The sequence below is a fragment of the Strigops habroptila genome, chromosome 5 (genome assembly GCF_004027225.2).
Source record: "Strigops habroptila isolate Jane chromosome 5, bStrHab1.2.pri, whole genome shotgun sequence".
NCBI lineage: Eukaryota > Metazoa > Chordata > Aves > Psittaciformes > Psittacidae > Strigops > Strigops habroptila.
Window position 1 is genome coordinate 23,659,203 of NC_044281.2, and position 23,577 is coordinate 23,682,779.

A 23,577-nucleotide genomic window follows, 5' to 3' on the forward strand; every position below is an offset into this window, starting at 1 on the left:
AACAAGTAGCAATTTTTAATTGCAGCACTGGAAACAGTACCTATCTTGCATCACATGGTATGACATCAATTGTCACTTCTAAAAGTTTGCATTTCCATAAATTTGTACTTTAACCTTTGCTGTATACACTTACACATACGTTCACACTTGGGTAGCTAATTTAGGGCTCAATTTTAAACCTTTCACATATATAACTCCATTGATGAATCACATAAATTATAAATGCATGCAGAAAAATGCTAGAGAGACAACAATAAACAATTTGTAGCTTACTGGTTTTAGGTACCTTTCCCCAAAACTGTGGAATTAATCTTGCAATTTACAGGACTATCAACACTAGGTTTACCTGGATAGATGGCTTGTTTAAGTGACCCAGATTTGAAGTTGTTTGTCTTGGTTCATGTCCCAAGACCATCATATTAGCATTGATCAATCTGAAGGCATCAATAACAACCTGTAAAAAACAAGATGTCAAGTCAATTCTTTTTAGAAAATGCAACTAATAGTGCCAAGCAACAGTGGACAAGGCACAATCAACTCTCATCTGGTTTTGGCCTTTCTCCAGAAAATCATTTAATTATAATATTAATAAAAAAGAGCCTCCTGCCGGCTATGCTATCAGCACAGTACACTACCTTGTATTACAATACAAGGTGACACCAATTATTACCTTTTCCACAGAGCTGTAAGTTTTATATACATGATATCATATAACATGGAATTTTTATGTACGCTTACTCTAAGCTTCAATGGTATGCATATGTTTGTCACCTAAATCTTACCCAACCAAAATGAATGACAGAGAGAGACTAAAACTGAAAGTGAGCACAAGCTAAGGGACCAAGTCTAAAGCCCAGTCCTGTCACATCAATTATACTACCACAATACTTGAAATGACAACAAAATTATAGCCAGCAAGGAACTTGCCCCATGTATTCCCTTCTAGTCAGATGCTTTTTGCTTCTTGTGACTACGAAAGAGTCTATAAACTGTCTGATGGATTAAAAAGTCCTTGTCAGTGTCATGCTCAGGAGTAAAAAATAGAGTAAAAGAAAACCAAGGTCATTTATGATTTAAAGGTACACGGTAGGTAGTATTCAGTGCTATTTCTTTGCAAATAAAGTAAAACCATCACTGCTTTTTATTGTGTCCTGTGCTGAATTTGTCCATGAAAATCTTAGGAAATAGGATTTCATGGTCCCATACAATAAACCCCATATCCCTATCCAAGACCTGTGAGATGAAACAGAACTGAGAACATACCAACAATACACCCGAACCCACCCTTACTGGGTACTTGCCATTACAGATTTGTAATTGCAAGATAAATTTTCTTGTTTAGGGCCCAGTCTTTCAACTGGACAAGTGCATATACAGCCTTATACACCCACAGAAATAGGACAAGCATAGTTGGCAGGTACCTTGTCTGCGTATGTTTAAAGAGTTATTTCAGTTCATTAAACTAAATACTTCAAAACTCATTTTAACAGCTTTTCTACAATCATTATTATTCTCTTCCTCTCCATGCTATGGGTTGGACACCAACAGATGCATTTATATGGCTAGTTTGGTATTTTGAAGAATTAGATCCAGATGAAATCTTTTATGTTGAACAAAGAAACAATCACTGACACTGAAAGGCTGCAGAGAAAGCAACAGAGTCTCCACTTTGTTCTAGCATTTTCCTCTCCATTTACACAAATATAACTAAACACATATGCAATTTGGTAGGATTACAATATAAATATTGAAGTCATTCATGTGGAAGTAACATTAATTGGCAAGTGTTTATAGCAAAAGAAATTATCCAAGCATAAATTGCAAAAGACTAATAACTTATCACCTGTTGTATTTACTTCTGGGACTCAACCATTTCAGTTGTGTTGACTCAGGGCCACTAAGGGCTATTGCCTAGACCCTCAGCTGATTGGCCAGACCCATCTGCATATGTCACATCTTAAAACTGCATGTAGAAAATGTACCAAAAAATCTTCTTTATTAAAAATGTTAGGTTGTGACCCAATTACAATGAGTTAACAGTGATATTTTTTTCTGAACAATAATAAGCCCAAAACACTATTCGGATTTAACATGCAGCAACAGCATGACACCTGATACTAATGCTACAAAAAAGAATTACATTTGAAGAAAACTCAATTCTCAAAAAAACCTGAAAGTTTCTATGTATCTATACATTTTTTGTGGTAACATACAAAGTAATTGTATTTTTTCCCTTTTTTTTATTGCTAGTAGATTTTTCTTTATCTCAAAACCACTTCTGACAAGCTTTTCTATGTATCTGCCTGTGTCCCATTTTAAACAAATGCTCTAATTTATGAACACCTGGAAATGCCCAACTGTAACAAACAGGTAGTATAAATTAAAAAGTCAAGCAAAGCAAAAAAATTCCACACCACAAGTTCTCTAGAAACTATCTAGAAAAAGGGAAAAAAAGCCAAGCAAGTAAAAGTTTACCCTGAGGAGCAAGGAACATGAACTTGGCACTGTACTATTATCACAAGGAGCTGCTTTATATCTTACTAATGGTCATGCCTCTAGATTTGAGTCTAACTGAGAGAACTTCACTAGGTAATGTTGAGCTTATCCATGAGTGAATGGCATTGTCCAGCATGGATTTGTTTTGGGACTTGAGTGATGTAAAATAAAAAGAAGAGAAAAGAAAACAAACAAACAAAAAAAAAAGTTGGTTTTGATAATAAATTAAACATTTCAGTTGGTGTTCTCAAGGTTATGTTTGGATAAATTTCACATTAAAATATGAGAACTAGCTGCTAAAATATTTCTGACTGATACTGAATATTACTATAGCATCTTAGTTCTGACCAGAAGTAATTTTTACTATGTTTCAGGTACTATATGTGTGGAAAAGGACTGCTCATTCTATCTGTCCTCCTAAAGGAATGAAATGCGAGTATTTCCTAAGTAGAACAAATATCAATCTAACAGAAAGTGGTATGAAAAATTAAAATCACAAATATTAAGCTTTAAAAATTGATAAAATTGCAATTTCTACAATCTCAGAGGGGTACAAAAAGTAAGTGTGTGCATTATATTTCTCATCTCAGTCGCACTCTGACGACCAATGGTAACCAAATACTTTAACTACACTAAGATTAAAGGAATTTGCTGCTATCACTATAGCAACCATCTTAAAGAAACTAACATGCTCAACAACCTGGAGACTAAATTTAGTGCTAACACGCAATAAAAACATAAATACAACAATAAATCCTACATATTCATTTTTATGAAATGCAATTGCTTTTTTCACAGTGAGCACAGATCAGTCCCTGCTTTAGAGGATTATATCAAAATAAATAGACTCATTAATGTCCAGTGTACTAATGAGCAATGGGTGAAGTAGGTGTTAATTATGCCACAGTAAGATTCAAGAAAAAAGCCCCAGTGAGCACTTGGAGGTGTGTACAAGCTGAAGTCTCCTCTCCATGTTTGTGCATTTTGAAGTACAGCATGATGCAATCAGATGACAGCAACATGGTCACCCCGTATTCTACGATGGAAACTTTAGACACAGTATTTTGAACAAAGAACCTCCCAAGGACTAATTAAAAGCGGACAACCCCCCACTCAGTTACTTAGATTCTTATTGAAGTCAGTATTTCTCATCCAAAAATTTTAAGCTTTCATTGCACTTAAATTGCCTAACGCAGCGTGCGCTGTTTTAGTAAAAACTACAGGTTCCAAGCTTCATGCTAAATTCTCTTTCTGTAAAAACATTAAAAAGTTAAACAAAAGTCTATGCCATTGGGATATTTTCCCCAAATATGAACGTAGATATTTTCTTTTCCAAATTCACTTCCACAGTGCAACTCTTTCACCACTCTGACCATTTAATTTTCCCTAGTATAAGTGTCTTCAGACTTTTCAGAGGTCATTTCAACAGCAGACAGCTTATAACAAAACCATTAGCAGTTTGGCTAGCTTAAGGAAACCTCTTACTTTCCTTTTTTGTTTATTATCACTGCATGAATCTGCAGCATATGAGAGTTTATAATTTCTCAGGCTTGTTAAATTCATGTTAAAGGTCTGTTTTCTTGTTGAATAAATTTTGTTCATATAATGCTGCCTATTTCATATACTGAGTCTTTAATAGCACCTTTGGTCTATGCGCAACTCACAGATCAAAACAGAGGACTAAAATAGGGGTTGATGATGCTATTTACATGTGTGATTCCTGCTGTCTTCTTGTTAGTAGCTTTAATATAATAGAAGACCTTGTCTGTTTTGTAATTAACACATCTTTACTGGAGAGATATTTGGAAGTGATTGCTGTGAATATACTGGTTAGTAAAATAAACACAATCACACACCACTTTCTGTTATCAGACAAATTTGTGAATTGTACACATTATACTCCAGATCAACAAACTGTGATATAACAGCCAAGTAGAAGACACATTTATATAACCCTTTATTTTTCTGAAAATATGTATTCAATCTGACCTTGCAAATATAATTAGCTTGTGGGATGTGTGGATTTCAGTACCATGGATGCTTTACTAATTGCAGCTCTTGGAAATAGATACTAAATATTTGGAAGCTGCCAATACAAAATAAAAACTGCATCTTTTTGTACATCTGTCTTAGCTTCAAAAAGCATAATAATCTAAAAAGACAATAACTATACGGCAATTTTTTAAGCATTTCCCTGGGGTCAACAACCCACAGTAGAGCCTGCAGAAAATATTTTTAGAAACAAAATTTACAATTATCTGAAGTGTACTTAATAAATTTGAGGATAGCTCTAATTAATATGATACATAGTTATTCACAATCTCAGACAAACACTGGATGCCTCAATTGCTAACTAGATAAAAATCTGGCCTTTTATAGTCTGTACATAGTTATTAAAAATAATGGCTTGATTAAAATTTAGGATGCTTAGTATCCAGACTTATTTTAGCTGCTTCTGAGAATGTGAATGCCATATAAATATTAACACGTTTTCTAAAATAGTTTTCATAAATTTGTGGGGTACTAATAAAAAAAAAAAAAAAAAAGGAGAGAATTTCAAGAGTACTTTACACACTTGATTCTTAAATGCCACCAATACCCAATCTACAAACAATGTTGAAAGAAGCAGTCCTGTTGTGCAAGACCCACTTGTTTTAATGGTAAACTTCAGTTAAAAATGTCAGCCTTTTTTTGTTTAAATTTAAAACATTTCTAACATCAATATTTTTTCCAGTGAAGAATCTGTGACATATGGTGACTATCTTGAAAAATGTATTGTGCCCTTGGAATTCAAATAGCAATGTATTGTTTATGCCATATGTTTATGAACAAACATATCACTGCTTAAAGACAACTCTGTGAAGGATATAACGTGGTTATGCCAGGTGTGGCAAAAGAAGTAATGTCCCATCTAAAATCTCTTTTATCACCTGCAACTGACCTGTTATCAGCTGCTTAGTTTGTTTCTAGATTCTTTAAAAATGAAATGGAACATGTGACCTGAGAAGTGCAGCTTGGGTTTATGACCGTTTCGTTATTTATGCTGTCATGCACTGTTAGACAACTACAAGTGAAGAACATCTTCTGTCCCCTGTAAGCCCACAACATAAAAAATTCAAAGAAGTCTTACTTTTTATGCCATTTCCAATGAAAAGCACTAAGAACTGAAACTGACTCATGCCAAATGCATATCACTGAATTGCTGTGATTGTGAGTTTGAAGTTTGCAACATGGAAATTATTTATAAAATGTCAATTTTAGATCCGGAAAATATATTCCTAGGAGTACGTGCATTTTCCTTTTCCATCCTTAGAGAATTGCTTACTTGTGGTCAAATCCGCAATACAACTTGAATATCCATACTGGGAGGAGAGAGAACTACAGTATAATACATTTATCTTGACAAGTGAGGGCATGCATCCATAACTCCCAAGTAGCAAAACCACAAGTTTTAAAGCTATATGCCTTAATGACGATAAATGGACTATTCTACATCCACCACAGCAAAAGGAAATTAAACATTTAATACTTTTCAACAAAAAGTCTTCTTAGAACTTTTTTTAAGAAAGGGCATGGACTGAAGTAACCTATGTATATTTTTGGTAAGTAAACATACATCACTTAATTGAATCACAGCAAGTTCAAAGGATGTTTCCTAGCAAATTTTAGAACAGCAGCATTGATATTAACAGTTTTGTCATCCCATAAAAAATTACTAACTAAAATATGCAAAATGTTATTCTGAATCTGTGCAAACACTACAAAAAAAAAAAAAGCTGATTTTCAAACAAAACAGTGGTATACTGGCAGTAATAAAACAGTTCAATACTTCTTAGGTTGTGGCTAGGTTTAGAAAAACACATCCTGAACTGAAAACACTGTAGTGCAGATGCAATTACAAATGTGATTCTTCAGGAAAAAAGAGCATCAATCCTTATTGAATCAACAGTAATCAAACCCAGCACAAACATATTTACTTCCTTATTCTCCAAATCAGGCTTCTATTGAAACTCATTTTTTGCCTAGAACAAATTAGGATGTTTCTGTCTCTGATAGGCAGGTTACTGCACCAAATGCTCTGTTCAGTCACCATTCAGAAATACCACAGTACTGTAATAGTATCTAAATATACTAGACATTATACAAAATGTACAGAAATGTACCCTTGAAGTTTTAACCAAAATTACATATTGTAAAGTTATCTTCTCTATTTTAGAATTTTCCCTTTACAACAGAAAAGTGTTAGTAAGTCCAGTTCTAATAACGGAAGTTGTTCCAGGTATAAAATATTCCAACATAAGATTGTAGGTATCATATGTTTTAAAACACATTTTCTTGTAAAATATTATCTGCATAATAATTCACAATAAAAAGACATGCCTCCAAAGCAGTAGTGACGATATAAGCAATTTAGTGGTTTGTAAGTACTTTCAAGCTGTACCAAATGACTATTGAATTCACTTGTGTCTGGGGAAGATTTATTAAGATAAAGGTTACTAAGACAAATGCATGAAGTGGGGAGAGCGAGTTTGGTATATAAAGAAAATCTTGTTAGGTGGCTCAAATCTACTCACAAACTTAATTCTTAATGGGCTATTTTAAATGTCAAATTTCAGGCATTATACCATTCTCTCCACACATCTCAAGGATTGCTTCTTTTTCCTGTCGTCTTAAAAAAAGTCACCATCTCCTCCAATCCTGTGGTTAATTCAAACAAACAAGGGAAAAGGACAGATTTGAAGTAGTATCGCTAATAAAAGAGTGAAGGCCTGAAAACATGGAATTTTTTGGAAAACTAGCATAAGACATGTTCAGCTGAAGAAAAATCTTGAGGCTAGATGGCAATTCCAATATTCAGAGTAGTAATTGTTAAATTTGTCTGCTTTTGGTTTCCCTGTTTTAGACTCTCAAGTTATAAAACCATTCACCATACATATTTGTCTTCGAAATCTGGGAGGATTTGCAACACAAAAGCTGTTTTGGAAAATGAGCTTGTTTGCCTTTCCCCACAGCCAGCAAGTCAAGATAATGTAGTGTATAGAAAATTTGATCTAAACTGGAATGTAAATGTAGCAGGAGATCTCAAAACCATTTGCAAATCACTATTCTTATGGCCAACACTCAACAAAATGACCATCTATTACTCTGGAGAATTAAAAACTGAAATCAGGTATTAACAAAACCATATTGCTCATATACATAACTACTTAGACACAGGTTGTCACTTAGATTTGGAAGTATCGATGGGAAAAAAACAGGAAGAGAAGTGTTTTATGGAACAGGTCTCCAGAGCGGGTCATCCAGCAGAAGAAAAACAAAGCTCTGTTCAACCATTGGTTTTGTGGTGGCGTTTTATCCTATGCCTACCTAAATTCTGTCCATTTTGAAAAAGGGACAATATCTCATTAGCACAGTAAGAATTAAAAATACACTGGAACGCTACATTTCAAAGTACAGTATTTGAGCCACCATACTTTTATGATAGGCGTAGAAAGCTTTACCATTCTAAATAGAAATTTAACTATTTGAAGATATTTTGTTCTGTTAACAGCTCAAAGGACTTTGAGATCTTCACCTTGCTCAAGATGACCTTGGCTTTAGACAGACACAACTTTGCTTTTGTCCAGCAGCAACTCAACTAAGCTTTCTTCTTCTCAGCTCTTTATTTGTACAAGGAGGATAAAACACCTTTCTCACCAGACAACAGCTATTTTAGGACGAGTAATACTTTACCTCCCTTTTTTATTTTTTTTAAACATACAATGTAACTGTCCCTCTTTGGGACTTCCAGAAGCATTATAAGAATATTTTTTTCACACTTTAAAAATGAGTAAAGGAACAAATGATAAAGTTCATCACATTTGTTACTCCTTTTAGAATAAAATTCTAAAGATATCATAAATTGAACAAAAGAAAGCAATTTACAATGTCCACTGAAAAGAAACTGCTTGAACAAAATGGTTTCAGACTACAGCCCACATTCTGGCTACTCTTTGAAGTATCAAACCTTCAATTCCAGAAGAGGTTACTCAGACCACAGAATAAGGTTCTTCAATGTATATGTGGCAGGACACAGCAATAAACTGAAATGGAAGCTGCTGACTGTACACAAAAACCCCCCAAAAACCCAAACAAACCGCAAGAAAAATAAAGTATTAAATAAAAATATAACAGGTATTTCTAAGAGACTGTTCCATCTCAAGACTCAAGCCGACAAAATCCTAAGTGAGGTGGTCTGAACTCTACGTTGACACTGTCAACGCAGTTGGACTAGTCCCACAAAGTTGGACTAGATGATCTCCTGAGATCATTTACAACTGGAATGATATTGACTCACTTGGCTACCCAAACATGCATGTTTTTTTCTCATTGTACCCTGTGAATGAGATTAAGATAAGGATAAAATACCATAGTAAAAATCTCTTTCAATGAAAGTGGCAAGATGTGGTTTAAGCACAAGATAAAGATGCATAGCACATTTGGTTTTATCCGTCAGAAGGTGATTAACATGCAAAGTAGAATTTATAAAAAATTATCACAAAGGCAAGTCTTTTCCTCAGCAGCCAAAAAAAAAAAACCCAACAGATCTTCCTGGAAATAATTCTGACAGTGCCTTGATAGAAAAAATTATGGTATAATGGACATTAAATTTTTCTGTATGAATAAGAGATTTTGCTACATATCCTACTAAACACCACAAGCTCCAATAAACTACTCAGATGTACAAAATAGACTTCTGACAATTTTGGATATTTTACTGATCTTTATGCCAGGAATTATTAATCAAGGGAAACCAGTGAACTGTCTCAGAAAAACAAACTTGTTCAAATGGTGACTTCTTTACAATAAAGATTTAAATTTTAAAACAGTTAAAAAAAAAAAAAAAAAAAACCAAAACCACCACATTTTTTCTTAATGCCCGTGGAGTTAAAGATACTATGTTACAGTAAGTTTAGTGTAGTTATATTTTCCTTAAGAGGTGAGGAACAGCTGTTAAGTTAAAGTCCAAAAAAAATTTATTTTTAACTTTTGGCAAAGGTATATAGCTCTCTGTACAGACATTTCAAAATGTATGTTGGAAATAAATATGAAATGTCAATATTTAGCTTTCTGCAGATCTTTAATGAAATTACTGCTTCTGTGGAATATTCTAAATATGAATTACAACTTCCATTGCACAGGCTGGAACACTGAAGGGAATAAAAGAAAGGTTTATTAGTAAGTATGAGATGAAGCAACAGCTAGCCAAGTTGCCCCACTGGCTATATTTCAGCACGTTTACTTTGACTTCATTCATAGAAATCAAACAACCAACCAACCAAAAAAAAAAAAGACACCAAACCAAAGATTTTTCTCTCTGGGTTCTGATAACATCGACCTTCAGTTAAAATTCACTGATCTGTTGTTAGTTTATTTTACAGACAGCTAGTACATTATCAGCCTAAAAATTCTTACATGTGGTACACAGTCATGAAAAAGTATACTGCATGTGCAAGAATATGTATGGAAAGTAATAAGATCAGTATTTAGAATTACTTGTCCTTCATGTGTCCTACTATATTTATGTAATAATATGACAGTCTTAAAATGGCCATTAAAGCAGTTGCCATTTAATCCACAGATCTACAAGAGGGTTTTATTTTTATATAAGGATTTTATATGACTATTTTTGCTCATTTGCTTTAGTAAGACATAAAATAACTTTTTTCCTTCTCTTTTTTTTTTTTAACTGATGAGAATTGTATGTATTCTAATCTTTAAATTACAATCAGGCACCCCTAGGTGTTTGGAACACATGTGTCCAGATGAGGACAGCTAACAAAGAAGTTAACAAGTTTTCACTTTCTACCAGTAACAGGGCAAACTGCTTTTTAATGCTTTAGCCACTCAAAGTGAACCTGAGGTTTCTCATCAGAATTCATTTCAACTTCCTGACACATGAAAATAACCTCTGCCCCGGTTATTCTTCACTAGCACAACCACGACTGCTTCACTGACTATAAGCCATAGCAATTTATACGGGCATGGACCTGCCCCAAGGCAAGTTTAAAATTAGCTAATGTGTTATTTTGGAATTTGTTTTTAAATACATCTAATCTCAGTCAAAACACACCATATTAAAATCTTCTATGCCACATGTTCACTATAATTTTTTTGCCAGACAGTTATGCTAGTAAAAGGTATAATGAGGAATGATCTTGGACTCACACAGCTACATATATGAGCAAAAGCCCACCAGTATAGTGGCAACTGCACCAGCAAAATTACCTCTGCAAGCAGTTCTGGTTTTGCTGGCATTGAGAAAAAGCAGGTACTTCCCTGAAATCAGCTTGGCTTGAGTTGCCTAACATACGAAGAGGCACTGGATGCCATACTGAGGCGTCCATGCACATGAAGCAGCCAAACCTAACCTAAGAAATCCCCTTGAGCTCTAATGTATCTGTTCTTCTTTCAGTTCATTTAAAATCAAAATATGTTTGATTTGCATCAAATGGTGGAAATGGCAGCAAAAATAGGTGATCTTGCCAACCAGGATCATAAGTCATACTCATTCCATAGCCTAATCTCACGCCCCAAATCAAGAAATTAATTACTAGTGAAATTCATAATTTGGAGATTCCTTCTATTTCAAAGCTTTTAAGGATGCACTTGCCAGAAAAATGACAGATGTAAACTTTTTTTTTTTATGTGAAACCTAAGACTATAATTTAATCTGACGGTAGCGGCTAGACACATATGAAAAACAAACATTAGAAGACTTCCAGTTGTCTCAAGTACTGTCAGCAATGACATAAGAGCTGTAATTGAGAAATATTTAGATGGACAAAAATTTTTCCAAATTCAAGTTAAATACACAAAAGATTATTTACTTGAAGAGAACAAAGACCCTCAAAGATGACATCTGTGTCAAAACAATAGTGGCAAAAAAAAAAATAAAAAAAAAAATAAAAAGCATTTAGTGTCCTGGTATAACAACAGTAGTATGACCTACTGGGAGGCTTTTCTCCTTAAAGGATTTAATAGCTATTGAGGTCTAAATTAATTATTAGTGTAGTCCTGAAAATTATATTTTGCCAAAATAAAGAGAATCCTATTTCAACATTTCTACTGGAGCAGGAAAATAAGAAAAAGCACAAGGAAAAAAGTTATAGAAAAAGTCAGTCAAGAGTAATTAAATATTCTACTGTTTGGCCCTCCCCCCTCCCCAAAAAACCCTACCTAAATTTTCTTCTACTCTTTATGCAATTTAAAAGAGAGCAAAACTGATTCAGATGTCTAATAGCTTTCCAAGCAACCAGAAGCTATTAATTTTTTATTTCCTGTTACATAAACAACTTTGCTATGAAAATCAGAATTAGAAAAAACCCATCTGAAAATGCAACTGTAGCTTCAGCATATTCTACTATGAAATAAAGGGAACCCTTAGTGAAATTGTTTGGTAGCTTTAATATGATCTGTCTCACAGGAAATATGATACTACAGCTTTACAGAAGATGAACACTTCCTTTTAAAATATTTATAAATTTACATTAATATCATCCATATATACCATGACGCATTTCAATAATTATTCTACAATACAATGGGAGTGCATGCTCAAACAAAACACCTCAGCAGTATTTTAAAGCAGTAAACCACCTAGCCAATTTCTGTACGTTCTGTAGTTTTTCTAATCCACTCTCCCTGTGGTTGAGCAAAATCGAATTGCCTCTCACATTTGCAGACAGCTCTGTGAAGGTGATAATAGAGCTGCTCCCTGCTGTCATGAGGCAGGAAATAGGAAAATGGCATATGGGGCTAGAAAGAAATAAAAAGAGAACTAAACAAGAACAAAAGAGATTTCAACAAAGGACAACTATAACCCAATATGCTTTGCAAGTTAATCTCTTTTCATAATCATTTAACATACTTAATCATTCATCTGCACACTTCTCAAAAACTCAAATGCTTGATACCAAGTCTTCTGTAAAGTTTTATTTCCCAAAACATTTGGAATAGAAATGATACTAAAAGCCATCATATGCAATGCCTATAAATCAATGCCTTCTTAATGCCCATGTTAAGGGGCTGAACCTATTCCAATCCGTTAGTAATTGATCTTAGATTTTGTGGCTAAAATGCAATATCTGAAACAATGCATACTTGGATTATCGGTTGCATCCATGTTGAGTGACACCTGAACAGCAAAATATTAAGGGAGGATTATGATTGGTTATGTGTACTAACAATATTGAAGACGTCCAGTCTATTTAAGGACTACTGATATAAGATGCAGAATAAACTAAAAATTATCTTTTCATTTACAATAAGAATTTATTTTTTTAAATGAAGAACGGGCCTCAGGAAAAGTCAAGAACTTGCACATATTTACAGTGCTTCTATATTAAATCTTCCTGAAGTTCCTTCCGGGGAGGTGGGGGGGTGGAAATGGCAGCAAGTCTACTATACCTTTCCTTTTACACTCTGAATGGGATCCACCACCACAGCAACAGCTCTTTCTGATAAGGCTTCAAAGCTCTGCTGAGTATTGATATCTACACCAGACAACCAACAGCCAAAGCCAGGGTGACTATGATACCAACCAACTACCATCTCAGGTCTGGAAAAAAAAAAAAAAAAAAAAAAAAAAAAAAAAAAAAAATGACATTGAGATTCTTAAAACCAAAAACACGTAACACAAGAAGAAATAGTAATGTATCAGGGCATAAATTAGGATGAGCTGTGAAAAAAACACCATTAGAAATATTTAAATTACTCACCATAGTATGGTGAAAACATGAATAAATGCGACAAAAGAGGGCTATCATTAAGGGATGCACATTAGCAGTGGTAGATCATGCTTTCAGTTTTTCACCCTGTTACCACACCTTTCCTGAACCAGTTTTTACCCTTTCAGCACTTGAGTAAATATCTACTCTTTAACTCCTTGGCGTTGAGGGTTGAATTTTCACGGCAGAAAGTCCATTTCAGACATGGACAACAGGAACAAACGGTGGGAAAGGATTAAATATCAATTAAACCAGCAGTAGAACTAGGAACTCAGTCAAAAAGCAATTTGCACTGTTCTGTTCAGCTGCTGAGCTTTTTGCTAACATTAATTTTGAAGTTTTTCCCACAGTTAAAGAATTTGAGCAAGCAGGCGATAACTGTTGAGAGGTAGGAGTGAAATAAAGATTTATTTAAATACGACGATCTTTTACAAAATCATGTCCCCTTTTCATTAAAATTGCTCACAAATAAGCTACAACCTTGTGGGTTTTATCTTAATTAAAAGAAATAAAAAAATCAATCTTTTAAGCAGATACTGTCTAGTAATTGTCTATACTAAACTGAGCAGCATTCTAATCTTTCTGTGCAATAATCAAAGCTGTAGGTTTAACATGAGTGACAATCTTCTGACAATTGAAACACATGAAGTGGACTGAATTAGATGCTACGCTACTTACCTGATTTCTGGGCCAATTATTTCTTTTTAAACATTACTAATAGCCCCCAGATCACTACTTTTGCGGGAAGCCAGCTGTACCTTTTAAACAACATGCAGGGAGTACTTGTAACTGTCAGCCCTCTTTAGGGTGACTTACCTTCCTGTCTGTTTCAGCATATCCAACATTTTTGCTTGAAATACAGGATCAACTGCCTCCACACTGACACCCTGATGTAGAGTACAGATAAAAAAAATCATAGTAGTTCTACATAAAACAGTATTTTTAACTTTTTCCTTTCCACAAACAAATTTAAACACCATTCATAAGCATCTGCCGATGTTGGGCAACCCGACTACTTTAGAACTACTTGATAGAACACTCTTAAATTTAAAATACAATTTTTATAAATGTATTTAAATGTGATTTTTAAAATGCTGAAAGAAGAGTTTGAATTGCTATTTGTGTAATCTCTACTATAAGTAAACGTGATTAAATAGGCATAGAAATTCATCTTTTCCTTCTCTTTTTGTTCTGCAAACTCTGACCTGTTGTTTCTCTACAGGTTTATTCAAGATTAATTTTTTTGTAGATTCCACTTGTACTATGCACATGCATAGAATAAACTCAGGATAAAAGAATTAAAAAAAATTCAATTATAAATTCCAATTTTACGCATTGGCTCATCATCTCTTTAAAATATCTCTTCATAACATGAATATCTTATTCAAAATGAAAATAAATAATTTTTTCACATCACAAAAATATCATTTAAGAGACATAGCACTCTCAAAATCTCTCAAAGAGAGCATGCTTGAAGTATATCTATAGTACCATCACAACTGAGGGCATGATACACTTCTAATCAAGCCTTCTACATTTTGAATCCTTCCCTTGGCTGATAGTATGAGTTCTTCAAGTTATCAATTTATAAATCTTATAAGTGATGTTATACCAATATATTTATACATACGTAAAGATACAATATCTCCATATATTGCTACACACACTTATGTACTAGTCTTTGCTAAAAATAAAAATAAATCTCTGAACTATTTTTTTTACTGAAACACTTCAGTCCATTAGACATGTTCGAGTTACACCTTGCAGGGTATACCTTAAAACTGCATGAATGAGGTAAAGCATGAAAAGTTTTTAAAAAATATTTACCATACAGAAAAAAACCATAGAAGCAAACAAAATAACCAAGGTCTAGCTGCAAAGAACTCACCGTTCCTGACTGTGGCATTGCAAAAACATCAATCACTCTCACAGTGTAATCATCAACGAATTCCCCGAGCATCAGACCCATAACTTCCATAGGGACACCAGCACGGCCATGCTTCAACATCTGGAATTAAGACCAAATTACACTGTACGTTTAACAGGAGGTTCAAGTTGACTTGGGACATTTCTTTCAGCCTTTGTTGACCTGTAGATAATTTGCATCTTGTAGCAGTTTTGGAAACTATAAGGAACTATAAAATAGTAAAAATTAAACCAATAAAATAGAAGTAATTAAAACCAGTTTCTTACTCTTTAAGTATTCCAAACAGCATTAACTTATTTTAAAAATTAGTCTGACCAGCACTTAAGGAGCACAAGTCCATAAACTTTGGATAAGTGCCAGATGCCCTATCTCCAACAGTATACGCAGATGCCGTACACACAGAACACTTACTTTCAGCAGTGCAAGTGAAGAGATATAAACTTGTTCCGCTGTATCGACCGCAGGAGCATCTGTCGGTGGCCCCTATGAAAGGAATAAATAATTATTTTCTACACCACTGTCATTCTGCAGTTTATAATAATTTTCTTTTGTTTTTCCATATTACAAAATTTACAGAAAAATGTATATATAATTGTGACTTTGTGTGTTAGATATAGTTCACACAAACAAAACAAAAAAAAGCACATCCAAGCCCCAACACTTCTTCACAGCCCCTTCCTTCACTAACCTACTTTGTAATACAAGTCACCTAGCCATCATTCCCCATCTCCCTCCACCCCAAAAAAAGACCAATCTAAAGAGCAAACTTATCAAAATAATCAAATAAACTGGCAACTAGGTACGAACCTGCTACAAGACACACAGGCTAAGCATCAGGTAAGTTTCCATTAGTCAGCCTTGCCACAATGCTAACCTTCGTCAGCTGTAAAATACGGCCAGTTCTCCAATTAACTATGTGTTTCTTACAGTGGTGTGAATGTAAATGCTGCTGGGCTAGCATGATTAACTGGCACCAACACAAACAGCAATTTCCCTTTGCTTCATCAGCTTTCAGCTAAGGAGGACTTGCAGATAAAGGCTATGGGAGTACTTTGCAGATACACTGGTACAGTGAGAGAAAAAACGGACCTCCGATCCCTAGGTGGAAAAGCTGTGAACAAAATACTTTGCTCTTTGCCTTATGAGTAGTTATTCAAAAATTAGCACAACTGTCCCAGGTGTGAATGATTGGTTGAAACAGGTTCTGTGTACTGTTGAAAATGAAAAACACAGGAGGCAGCAGTTTAAATGTCCCTTTCTCAAGAAGCAAGACACATATTGCTCTTACATACAGAATTTCATATAAGCATACCTCCTTACTGCCAATTAACAGTACATTCATTACTTTATTACCAAGTTGCGTACAACAAATTTCCGTTGAAAAGACAAAAGGTTACTTCTGCACTAAATGATGTAAACTTAGAAGGGCAACAAAACAACTATGAAATATGGTAAAAAGATACTCCACCTTAAGAGAAAGGAGGAAAAAAATGATGTCTTTACACAAATATTTTAAGATTTAGAACTTTGATTACACAGGCATAAGCAAAATGGGAGAAAAAAGTTTTGAGTAAATTCTTGATTTTTTCATTTAAAGTGGAAAAATTCAGTGCAACATGCATCCACACAACATCAAACAGAAATAGCAATAGACACAAGCTATCACCTCCTGAAGATAACCCCAGGAATGCAAGTAATCAGCATATTAAATTTGTACAGCAACTGTCCTTTCTGCATACTTTCACTTTTAAACATACAGAAAAACATTATCTAGTCTTCAGAATGCTTTAAGGACAGTAACAAAATGAAGTTGTTTTTATTTCCCCCCTACCCATGTGAATTAATTCCTTCTCTATTAGCTCCAGATCCAATCTTTGTATTTTGAATCCTATCTTTGTATTTTGAAACTCACATACATGCATGGATCTGTGTCAACCACAGCTGCTTTCTAACACCTTCAAACCTCCATTTCCAACTTTGATACCACTGATCACCACCTCATGATATTTGCTCTCCCTCACTTCTTACTACTCAATGTTAATTCTTGTGACTTTGGCCTTTCTATCATCAATCTTCCATGAAGTTTAACTTTTCACCTTCTGTAATACCCTTGCCAAAGGTCCATTTTTAATCAATTCCACCTCTTCATCTGCTATTTCCCTGTCTAGCCATAGCCCAACAGTGAGATGGCGAAGTGTTCCTATAACACTTAACAATGAAGAACTACTCTAGGAAGAGCTCTCCAAAACATTTCATAGAACCAGGTGCACAAGGCACCTGAACCACTTATTCCAGATTTACTACAAATAAATCGTTTGACTGAGAAAGTTTCAAACGTCCAATCATTTTCTGATACTGTTATTACGGGGTTTTCTCCATAAACATCTATGTCCACTTTCTTAACTGTATCTCCCCTGCTTTAAGTCTATTCTAAATTAGCTTCTTTTCACTTAGAAGTTTTAATACTTTGAAAAGCGCAAAGACTCATATTTCTACTTAGTCCCTGCTAAGAATAAAGGACACATGAGTTGGGTTTTAATAAAAAAAAAAAACCCAAAGAAACCAGAAACCCAACATCCTAGATTGATAACAACCCCCTTTTTCCACACAAAAAGCTTTCTTCCCATTTTCTACCAGCTCTAGACCAGAGAGGGTCTGAAGTGAGGGTAAAAGTACAAAACCAGCAACAGTCTGCTTTAGGAAGAACCATAACATCCATACTGTGATCACCATGCATATTCTACATTTGTCCAAGATTTTAACATTCCATTGTAAGCAGGCATCCCACTACACCTTTTTTTTTTCTTTTTTTTAAAGAATAGCATTAAAAAAGGGAAAAAAAATCTCCCCTAAACTAGCGTAAATAGTTCTGTGATGTCTGAAAAACTAATGATGACGTTTGATTGAGACTAGCTTCTCAAAAACCAGGAGCTTGAACTGAAGTTTATTCCACAAACTGTGGCTCTTAAGTAGGCTCTCCTGTATAGAATCTTTAACATCTGTTAAGATGGAAGATCACACTGACACCCTTCCTGCAGCCAAGGCATTAATCACATCTTTGTCCTGTATGCAGACACCTGTGTTCACAGCTTGTAAGAGTTTATTCTTCATAACTTTTCCCATTTTAAAATCCATTTAAAATCCGTCAGTAGATTCAACACTGATAGGGAAGACACAAATAGTAGTACTTTTTGTTTCTGTAACAAGACAACTAAATTACCTTCAGTTTTAAGCAAAGGTAAGAACTGAAGCAGGGTGTTATCCTACTGTACTCATTCCTAATCTTTCCTTCTTTTATTATTTCTATACTCCTTGGACCTTTCAAATGCTTGCATACCCTGGCGATGGTCCAGAAGAGGGAACACTACAACTAAATTGTTTGCCTGACAAAGTATCAAATGCTCAAATCATTTTCTGATACTGTTACTATGGGTTTTTTTCCTCAATAAACTTAGCAACCCTTTAGGCATTCTATGAGATAAGAGTAGGTTCTTTTTTCAAAACTTACGTTAAAGTTCTCCTGCCAGCATCCATAGCCAACAATTCATTTTCAGAACAGGCAACATTGCTAATTCATAAAGGAATGCCTCATTGGTACAAATCAACTTGCTTAGTTGTGGAGTTTTGTTTGTTCGTTTATTTTTTAAACCATAGTATTCACTGTGAATGATTCTGCACATTAGATGTGAACTTAAATACGTAGTGTTAGGAAATATTAACTGCAAACTTCACTGTTCCACTGTAAGCACATAACTGATAGTAAAAATAAAGATTAGCTTCCACTCTTACCACACAATCAGGCAATTACCTGAAATCTTAAAATTTAGCTAATGGTAGCATACAATGCAAAAATAATGTAGGTTTATTCATTCTCAGTCTTATCAAATACAGCACATATTAAGCATTTCTTTGGTCACAGATACTTCTTTTGTGAAGACCTCGCTATATCCTTTCAGTCTGCTCTGTTCTCCTGATTAATTATAATTAACAGCACTGTACCAATTATGTGTTTTAATTCTCATGTTAATATTCCTTCCTTTGTTTGAATATAGATTAGAAAGCGCTGCTCAGAGTTCTGAAATTGTTCTGATGAACCAGTTCAGGAATTTTGAGGAGGAAAGGATCCATATGTCAAAAACTTCGAGAATCTACATACAAAACAGACCTAGTCTAACATTATTTTTCTACTAAAGATTAACTGGTACATAAAATACTATAAGCATATACTTGCCTTTCTACAGAAAATTATAACTCCAAAGTTCAAATTCTTAACCTAAAACTTTTGAAGGTTTAACAGTTAAAACTAACAGAATAGATCTTGGGTCTTCTAGGTAGTTCACTTGGCTTTAGAAGACGCCATTTGAAAAACAGACTTTTGGAAACTGGAACCGCTTTACTTCTATCTCTGACCACTTCCTTTTCCATAAATGGCTGATAAACCAAGAGAGTCTTGGAGTGACAGTTGCAGCTCCTGCATGCTAGCTACACAGTATGTGGGAGCTAGCTATGGGTTACATGTTTTGAGATTTCTCTGGCCTGTTTCTGCTAGTCTTCCACAGAAGTTTATGTATTTCTTTCATGAAGCAAAGAGGAAGAAAGATTTTATTAGCTAATCTCTACATGGAGGCAAAGTATTTTACACTGACCCTCCACAGCATGTGCTATTATCACTGTTTATAAACTTCACTGCCTGCCAACTTTAACAAAGAACCACCATCCTTATGAAGCAGAGCACCAAATTAAATTAACTGGTGTCAGAAAACCAAACAAGAAAACATTTGTATCTGCAATGCAAGAGATCTGCTTGTATTTTTGGCTACATTGTGGTATTTAAAGGTCAGACAGTTCTCCCACTGCACCGAGTTTTTTAAGTCTGTCCATCTCACTGCAAAACAGCAAATACTGCCTTCCCTGTAATATTATGCCTGCCCACAGCTTTTTCTCTAGGGGACTGGACTAAAATGGGATTTGGAAACTACAAGGAATTATTATTTTCTCCAAGCTTTCCCATATAAGCTGGATATAGAAATTAATAAAATTCAAAACCTGTTCTCAAATAATAATGTTACTATGCTACTTACTGAAAATTGATATTTTTTCTGAATCAACTATACATGCTGTCAGTCAGTGAAATGAGCTGCCTCATGGCCAGCCATCTCATAAACCCCAGCCAAAGTCTGATTTTGTTTAGCATGGCAGAATCCTAATTTCAATAATAATTGGTAAAACTAAGTTACCACTACTAAAATACATTTTTTTTCCTCTTAAAATTTTTCAGTAAGACTTGTAATGGAAAACTAATCACGTTCAAGATATGAACAGAATATTACATTGTAATATTAAATTATGCATGATACTATTTTTGTTTCAAACAGTTAGGGAGATGATCCAATATAAAAAGCAGCCCTTTACTTGGGCAGCCCTTGTTGACGAAGTGTTAAAGGCATTCGCCATTCTAACAGGATAAAAACTAACGCCTTGAAGTGTTAGCTACTCAGGCCTTTTAGCAAATTTGTTAACACTTTTAGGTATATTACTCCACCTTTCTCTTAGTGTGAACTGGTATCAATTATTTAGCCAATTTTATTATGTTATTAAAATACCTGCTGATTAAATGTGAACTAAAGTGTCATTTTAGAGCACTGCTCTTTATTTGTACTATTCCACTTTTATTTGAATAGGTACAGAAAGTGGACTTGATTAATTATACAAGCAACTAACAAATATTCCACAAATGGATATGCTTTCTATTGTTTAAACAGATCTTAAACATTGCTCTGGTGTCACACTAATAGCACAAAAGATGATTCTGAAATACATCATAGCTGTTTCAACAAAGAACCTCAGTTTTGCAAGGGCAACTGTACTAAAAAGAAAAAAAAAGGCAGTGAACTTAGGTGCTGTAGAGCAAATCTTAGCTTTATTGCAAAAAACATATTTCTGTGCAAAATGTAAGAACTGCTACAATCATTACTACTTTTTTATTTTTGCAATTGGAAAAATTTAAACGTGAACACAGGACACACAAGCGAACACTGACTGCTATAGTGTTTATTTCTTTCCCAGTAAGGCAAGAAAGAACCTTTTAATAGTTTAATTTTGTGAGTATTAAACAACTAGTGTGAAAAACAAGCTGCATGTAAACTATTTCTACTGCCTCTGCTTCAATGACTAGCTGAGGCAACCTGTTATAGGAGGTGTTAATTGGCAATAGGAGTACAAGTCAGAAGCATGTTCCCCATCGTCCTAACCCAGCAAGGCTAGGTCATTAAAGTGGAAATGAATTCTTTCATGCCGCCTTAACCCTTTCAGTACATATTTTCAGCTGTTACATCTGAAGACAATTGAGAAAGATTAACTAATAGAAAAACAAAACCGAAAAAAATTGTATTACTTCTGAATTTAAAAAAGTATTCACCCACGCACACACTTTTTCTTTACCTCCTCCAAGACAAGTGTTTCAGGTAATCATAACTTTTATCACATAGGTATGGGGGGGAGAATGGCAACTGGCGTATAAATGCAATGACAATCACTGTGAAATAATAATTTATCATATTAAAGGATGCATGGAAAGATCGGGCACTTAAAGCGAGCTTACAGCTACCATTTCGTGGAGGTAAATCCAACAGCGAGCATATAGCTTGGTATAAGGCGGGGGAAAAAACTCCCAAACATTATAAAATACTACTTGCAGAGAGGACAAACACAGACGTAGCAGTGATAATAAAAAGTCCTTAAAAGTTCACCAGGGTACCACTGCTTGTCTCTACTTACCCTTTGTCAGTAAGTAGCATAACCTGATGATATATTGACATAAAGAATAAAAAATTTCTTAGATGAGCATAATGCTTTTTACACATTGCTAAGCCTAAAAATCTAAACCAAACTGATTGCGGAGTAATTTTCCCCCGTATTGAGACAATACGGAAAACACCAACTTGTACATATTCCATCAGTGGAAGTGGCAAAGGGAGTTAAGCCATATTCCCAGATTTCAATGGTTCTAGCAACATTGTCATGACAAACACCAGAAACCATGTACTGCATTTTCCACAGCAGAGGAAGTTAACATGATCAGTCATGACAGAGAAAATTATCCAGTTCATTAAAAAAAAAATGGAAAAAAAAATAATTTGTAAGAGTTCATAAAAAGGGAACTATATACTAACTTTGCACTGTGAATCACACACTAATTACTAGCAATTTGAAATTTTATTGCAGTTTTCAAGCTAGTACACACAGAACTTCATAGTTAGTTCCACATCAACAGGATTACATTTTGAAGCTAGCATTATGTCTAAACAGTTTGTATGTTTAGGCCCATTTTTATACCAATTATAATCAAGCATACATAACAGACCACAAAATACCATAAGTCTCAACAAACAGCCTAGATTTCTGAAAGGATCACATTGTCTTGTTACACCATATGTCAGATGAAATAAAAATTGTAGAAATATGTTTAGTCTCATAGACAGTCTCAGATACCAAAATGGAAGGGGGATACTACGGAAATATTATGGCACCAACTGGTACTTTAAATTAAAAATATCTGGAAGGGGTGAACCCACCAAAAAAACCCCAAACCCAACCTTAACAGGCTAGACTGGGGGGGGGGGGGGGGGGAATCTTCAGTATGTTTTACAAAATCGTGCCTCCTAAAAAAATTTTATCCAGGTTCACATTTACAACAGAACTCTATAATCAGCAATACAGATGAACTTGAAATATATAAAGGTTTCCCCTCCTTTAAAAGAAAAACAAACAAAAAAATTACAGAACATGCAACTTGGTATAGCATTGAGCAGTTGGTTAAATGGGTTGGGATCACCAGTTTGCAAACACCTCTTCAGTGCAGAGCCAAAACTCTACTGCTTACCTTTTCCATTTGTTTGGGGGTTTGTTTCTATGAGGTTTTTTGTTTGTTTTCAAATTAAGCAGAACTTCAAACAAAAATCTCTAGCTCACTGGGAAAATCCACAGAGAACCTGGCAGGAGTTTTAGTTAAAGAAAGGAAGCTAGTGAAGTTTAGCTTATGTTTCTACCCTATCCGTCTACCAGTAATCTCTCTTGCACTAAGTTTCATGAAAGAGGTATAGTAATTCACCGACATGGGCACGTGCAGGATTTCACATATACCTGTAGGATGTAACAGGCTTTGCTCATCTGAGAAAAATTTTCAAAAATCTAAGAGGTGTTTTACAAAAAACTCATGTTTTCCAATACTACCACTGAAAATATTCTTGAAGACTGAGGCTCAATGCTTACTAAGAAAATATGTATTTATCAGGATTTGGCACCAAACGATAGTTGAATTTATTCTGAGGTCAGATAAGCTTAATTTAACCCCACTGTGCTTTACAGAAAGTCATTCTACTTAGT

The 23,577-nt window shown here is 34.6% G+C and overlaps 1 protein-coding gene across 1 annotated transcript in view; it reads right to left on the reverse strand.

Annotated features, from left to right (window-relative positions):
• Positions 1-23,577, reverse strand: part of PSMD14 (proteasome 26S subunit, non-ATPase 14) — a 48,487-nt gene that overhangs the window by 9,595 nt on the left and 15,315 nt on the right. The window contains exons 4-8 of the mRNA XM_030488869.1: positions 15,604-15,675; positions 15,154-15,273; positions 14,082-14,152; positions 12,946-13,096; positions 347-454 (exon numbers count right to left, since the gene is read on the reverse strand). Of these exons, the coding sequence (XP_030344729.1) occupies positions 347-454; positions 12,946-13,096; positions 14,082-14,152; positions 15,154-15,273; positions 15,604-15,675 (522 nt within the window). The remainder of the gene's footprint in view (positions 1-346; positions 455-12,945; positions 13,097-14,081; positions 14,153-15,153; positions 15,274-15,603; positions 15,676-23,577) is intronic.